The sequence below is a fragment of the Balaenoptera physalus genome (assembly GCF_965194825.1).
Source record: "Balaenoptera physalus genome assembly, chromosome: 20".
Classification (NCBI taxonomy): domain Eukaryota; kingdom Metazoa; phylum Chordata; class Mammalia; order Artiodactyla; family Balaenopteridae; genus Balaenoptera; species Balaenoptera physalus.
Genome location: NC_138901.1, coordinates 52,002,243 through 52,008,363, shown reverse-complemented (window position 1 = coordinate 52,008,363; position 6,121 = coordinate 52,002,243). Strand labels below are relative to the sequence as shown.

General features: G+C 48.8%; 1 protein-coding gene across 2 annotated transcripts in view; it reads left to right on the top strand.

Annotated features, from left to right (window-relative positions):
• Window positions 1-38: 38 nt before the first annotated feature.
• Window positions 39-6,121, top strand: part of SMG6 (SMG6 nonsense mediated mRNA decay factor) — a 234,941-nt gene continuing 228,858 nt past the window's right edge. The window contains exons 1-4 of one of the 2 annotated variants that reach the window (XM_082443411.1): window positions 39-245; window positions 2,982-4,716; window positions 5,272-5,464; window positions 5,951-6,061. In XM_082443411.1, the coding sequence (XP_082299537.1) occupies window positions 158-245; window positions 2,982-4,716; window positions 5,272-5,464; window positions 5,951-6,061 (2,127 nt within the window). In that variant the 5' untranslated portion in view covers window positions 39-157. The other variant, XM_082443412.1, reaches the window with a different exon arrangement.

The following is a 6,121-nucleotide window of genomic DNA, read 5'->3' as shown; positions in this document are numbered from 1 at the left end:
TCCTCCCAGTGCGGCCACCGTCGTTTGGGGAGGGGAGAGGGAGGGGGCGGGGAAAAGGGTGGGAGGTGGGTGAGCGCGCGCGCCGCCCGTCCGTCGTGGTTTCCTGGCTGCGCGCGGCGCTGGCGGAGTAGCTGCAGCTGTAGCAGCAGCCGCGAAGATGGCGGAGGGGTTGGAGCGTGTCCGGATCTCCGCGTCGGAGCTGCGAGGGATCTTGGCCACTTTGGCTCCGCAGGCCGGGAGCAGAGGTGAGTCGCGCCGCCCAGCTCCTGGGCCGGGCCTGCCCGCCCCGCCTCCCTCTCCTCCTCTGCCTCCTCCCCGCTCAGTTCGCGGCGCTCCGGAGCCCCCGCCCCTTCCCCCAACACTGGGGGCGGGGGCCGAGGGCGGTCCCTCCCCGTTCTACCAGCCAGAGAGCCGGTGTGGGGTCGGGCTCTGCCAGCTCCGGCCCCTTCGGGCGAGCCCAGCCCAAGTTCCTGCCTCCGCCCCCTTTCTCACGGCGAAGGTGACTGTTCCCCATTGCCCTAGCCCTCTCACAGGATTCCCAGCCGTCAGGGGACGCGGAAAGGAGTGGGCTCCGGGGTCTGGTGGAGGCCCCCGGGGTGTATGGTTCCTCGAGGAGTCATCCGTAGGCCTGCCCCGTCGTTTCTTTAGCGTTGGAAGGAGCTGGGAACATCGAGGAGAAAGGTTCAACAGCTTGGGACTTCCTTGCTGAACTTTCCCCCCCCCAAGGCAGGCTTCTGAAGGCTGCGCCACCGGAGGGATCCAGGACCTCAGAGAGCTTACTCTACTCTGGTTTGGCTTTGGCATGTGTGGGAGCAGTTTTTATCAGGGAGAGTGTTCAACTTGCAAGTTAAAGTCTCCAGCCACACCAGGAAAGCACCAAGGAAGATTCTAGTGTCTCACCTCTCTTTGGTTAGGCAGTGGAGTCGTGTAGAATGGTAGTTATACTCCTGCAGGCTTGTGGCCGAAGTCTGTGAAATTGGTTTTCATGGGTCATGTGCATTGGATTATTCAGGTTGTTTTCTCCCTCCTCTCTGGAAAGTGGTAGTGGCTCTTCCCACCCCACCCCCCAACTTACACAGGCTGCTGAGGATGAGCTCTTCTGGAGTTAACTGCTTTACCTTTGTTCGTAGTGGATGAAGCAGTCTTTTAGACTTCAGAAAATACTGAAGCAGTATCTTAAACTTCAGGGTTTTGTGCTTTTGGTTTTTTTCCAATTTCGTTACACCCATGGGTGTAAATGCTGGAGCATGTGATCCCTGTTATGAGCTTGTTTGCATTTGTGTTTATAGAACAGTAGTAGGATTTTCTATAACATTCCATTTTGAGTATACTCTGTAATGTCACTAATTCCTGTTTCTTCCCCACTGAACAGTTTAGTGGCTATTTACAGTAGACTCTCCCCTTAACAGATAAACGTAACAGATAAAAAAATTGATGCTTGCTTATCTGTCATTCTGTAAGTTCCTGGTGCCTGGAGAGTGGTTTCTAAAGCCCTGTTCTCTTATTCTTGAGTGCCTCAGTCGTTGGTATTTTGAGAGCATGTCGCAATACTTCCATCATCCTCCAGGGAAAGCTCCTTTATGGAACTTTTTCCTTATATAACGTCATCATAGTAGCAGTTAGTCTCAGTATTCTAATGATGACTGTCTGAGCAGTATTTCCTTGGAAGGACCCTGCTGGCTGCTGTTAGAGAGTTGGTGAGCATGAGTGGAGTTGAAGAATGTGAAAGGAACTGCTTCCTGTTTGCTTCAACAGGAGGTATGTGATTGGGTAGTTGAAATCCTAAAGAAGAGGATTGTCCTGGCCAAGTTCAGTGACTGGAGTTGCAAATTTTTTCTCCAGAGATGTCCAGAACTGTGGATTGTTATGCATACCCCTCTTTTTCTCTGCCCTCCCTCCCACCCCCGACCCATTAGTATGTTAAAAGGACTCAGCCACACTGGAAAAATGTTAGAGGCAGAAGAAGAGACCAAGATGGAGCTGAGGGCTCTATAGCAGAGAACAGTCGAATGCAGAACTGGTTAAAGATCTTTTATTCTATCAATGATTACGTAGTTTGGGGTCTTGTGGATCCGAATATGGTTTGGGTAACAAGAGAATGTAGGTTTTATTCCTTGTTTCCCCAACTCAGGTGTAGGTAGCTCCAACACAGTTAAGTTCTTAGTTTTGCCAGTTGCTGAACAAATATTGTAAACCTAGTAGAATTTCTGTTTCTGCAGAAATTTCCTTCCTTGTCTACCAGTATTAACATTTCAATGTGTAATTCTTGCTTGACTTTTTTTTTTTTTAATGTTTATTTTTTGGCTGCGTCGGGTCTTAGTTGTGGCATGTGGGGTCTTTTGTTGCGGCGTGTGGGCTCTTCGTTGCAGTGTGCGTGGGCTTCTCTCTAGTTGTGGCATGCAGGCTCATTAGTTGTGGCGTGCGGGCCTAGTTGCCCCACAGCACGTGGAATCTTAATTCCCTGACCAGGGATCGAACCCGTGTCCCCTGCACTGGCAGGTGGATACCTAACCACAGGACCACCAGGGAGGTCCCTCTTGCTTGACTTTTTTTTTTTTAAAGTTTTATTGGGATACAATTGTATCTTTTTAAAAAATTTTATTTATTTATTTATTTATTTATTTATGGCTGTGTTGGGTCTTTGTTTCTGTGCGAGGGCTTTCTCTAGTTGTGGCAAGCGGGGGCCACTCTTCATCGCGATGCGCGGGCCTCTCACTATCGCGGCCTCTCTTGTTGCGGAGCACAGGCTCCAGACGCGCAGGCTCAGTAATTGTGGCTCACGGGCCCAGCTGCTCTGCGGCATGTGGGTTCTTCCCAGACCAGGGCTCGAACCCGTGTCCCCTGCATTGGCAGGCAGATTCTCAACCACTGCGCCACCAGGGAAGCCCCCTTTTGCTTGACTTTTAATGACAATTCCTTTTCCTTTCCTTCCCCTTTATTCTTCTACCTCTTCCTCCCCAACACTCTCTCCAACATCACAGAAAACATGAAGGAGCCCAGGCAGCGCAAAGATAACAGGCGCCCAGATCTGGAAATCTATAAGCCTGGTCTTTCCCGACTAAGGAACAGACCTAAAATCAAGGAACCCTCTGGGAGTCACGAATTTAAGGATGAAATTGTTAATGACAGAGATTCTTCTGCTGTTGGAAGTGGTACACAGCTCATTAAAGATGTCTGCAAAGACAACCCACAGCAAAATGGTCCTGTAGACCCAGAAAATACTCGGGCACAGGAGTCTTTTCCTAGGACTGTTGGGCAAGAGGATCGAAGTTTAAGAATTATCAAGAGAACAAAGAAACCTGACATGCAGATCTATCAGCCTGGAAGGCGTTTGCAGACTGTTACCAAAGAATCGACCAGCAGGGTGGATGAGGAAGAAATCCTCAACCAGGTAGAACAACTGAGAGTAGAGGAAGATGCGTGTAGGGGAAATGTGAAAGAGGAGGTTGTGAACAAGCCAGACAAAGAGGAGGCAGAAAAGAGCCTAAGTGGTGACAGAATAAGGGCTGCAAAGGGGGAAAAAGGAAAGAGGGTTGAAAAAGGGGAGGGCGTGAAGAAGGTGAATGATGACCCAGCTCAGGGGAAGCCAGGTTCTGCGAAGCGCTACTCCCGCTCAGACAAACGAAGGAACCGCTACCGCACTTGCAGTACCAGCTCAGCGGGAAGCAACAACAGTGCCGAGGGGACTGGCCTCACTGATAATGGAAGTCGCCGCCGCCGCCAGGATCGGACCAAGGAGAGGCCACGACTGAAGAAACAAGTATCTATGTCCTCAACTGACTCCTTGGATGAGGACAGAATTGATGAGTCTGATGGGCCACGGAGGAGCTCAGAAAGGAAGAAACATTTAGAAAGAAGCTGGTCTGGCTGTGGGGAGGGAGAGCAGAAAAGCAATGGTAAAGAAAATCGAGGCACTCTTCACGTTACTTTCGATGCAGAAACCATGAACAAAGATTCCCCCATGGTGAGGTCAGCCAGGGAGGATTCTGATAGGTTAAAGTCAGACAAAGGCTCGAGCAGTGGGGGCAAAGGCTCTGAGAAGCAGGAGTCCAAAAACCTGAGACAAGAACTTCGGGGTCGTGGCCGTGGCATTCTGATTCTGCCTGCCCATACCACCCTGTCTGTCAATTCAGCCGGTTCTCCAGAGTCTACGCCTTTGGGACCTCGGCTTTTATTTGGATCTGGTAGTAAGGGATCTCGGAGTTGGGGCCGAGGAGGCACCACTCGACGATTGTGGGACCCAAACAATCCTGATCAGAAACCTGCTCTAAAGAGCCAGACACCGCAGCTACATTTCTTGGACACTGATGATGAAGTCAGCCCTACCTCTTGGGGTGACTCACGCCAGGCCCAAGCATCTTACTATAAGTTTCAAAACTCAGACAACCCTTATTATTACCCCCGGACACCAGGCCCCGCCTCCCAGTATCCTTACACAGGCTATAGCCCTCTGCAGTACCCGGTGGGCCCTACAAATGGTGTGTACCCAGCGCCTTACTACCCAGGCTACCCAACTCCATCAGGACAGTATGTCTGTAGCCCCCTCCCTGCCAGCACCATGAGTCCTGAGGAGATGGAGCAACACATGAGGAGCATGCAGCAACAGGAACTTCATCGGCTCCTCCGGGTGGCTGACAACCAAGAACTGCAGCTCAGCAACCTGCTCTCCAGGGACCGCATCAGTCCTGAGGGCCTGGAGAAGATGGCTCAGCTCAGGTACGGTGGGTTCCATCCTGGCTAGAGGGGAATGGGGATAAGCTGGAGGTGTGCAGGCCCCCATGGCTGAGGAAGATAGAAACGTTTTAGGTAAGCTGCTGGGTGTTATCTCCCTTTCACATTGAGTTTTGTAAGGGAAGGGGAGTTGGAAAAAGAACGGAACAGAAAATTTTGTTTCTAGTCCTAGAAATGATTAATGTTTCCCACTTTTTCTTTAAGAAGAAAAAAATCTTTAAGAGAACATGGAATCTGGATATGGAAAAGGAAAGACTTTCTAAAGTGCCAAGAAATGAACAACATGTAACTTGTGGTGAAGATTTTACTTTGGCTGTTAAATTTAGGTGGAGGCATATGGGGAAGAACTACTTTCCTAGACATAACTGTCTTTAGAATGACATTCTGCTGTGCAGAATGGAAACTAGAGTGAGTACTATACCTGGTGGCATTTTGGATTTCCTGCCAAGGAAGGTGTTTGATTTGTGGGAACCTCAGATCTTGGGTCTAGCCTTTCCTGTGGTGTATTTGGAGCTAGAAGTTGCATGTATTTTATTCCAGAGCTGAACTGCTGCAGCTATATGAGCGCTGTATTCTATTAGATATTGAGTTCTCTGATAATCAGAATGTGGATCAGATCCTGTGGAAGAATGCTTTCTATCAGGTGATTGAGAAGTTCAGGCAGCTTCTCAAGGATCCGAATGTTGAGAACCCAGAACAGATTCGGAACAGACTTTTGGAGCTCTTGGATGAGGTAAACCATCATCTTTATGTTCTCAGGATAAAGACTTCAACATTCTTTAGTTGTGATGGGTTTTTTACCACCCAAAATACTATGTTTTATAACAGAACATTGACAACAAACTGTATGCTCTTTTCTTGGGTTTAGGCCTACCCTACGTCTGTTACTTCCTTGACACCATAACTTACAATTGGAGTTAGTTTTGAGTTTGGAAGCTTTCTGAATGTCTTAGCTGGAGTGTGTGTGTGTGTGTGTGTGTGTGTGTGTGTGTGTGTGTGTGTGTGTGTGTGTGTTTTTCATATCTTTAAAACCACGGAAAGGCTTATGCTATCAGTTTGTCTTGTGCTTAGTTGGTGGCCACTAAATACTGTATATGCCTCCTTTTACATCAGATGGCTGAGCATTAGCAAAACTGTGAAAGGGTCACTTGCCCCAGTTTCTGGGTAGATTAGATCAGAACAGGCTGATTCGGCTGATCCTTATTTTTTCTCTTTATAGGGTAGTGACTTCTTTGATAGTTTGCTTCAGAAGCTGCAGGTTACTTACAAGTTCAAACTGGAGGACTACATGGACGGTCTTGCCATTCGCAGCAAGCCATTACGAAAGACAGTAAGCCAGCTTCTTTATCTTAAATTTATTCACTCACTTAGTAAGCATTTATCTGGTGTT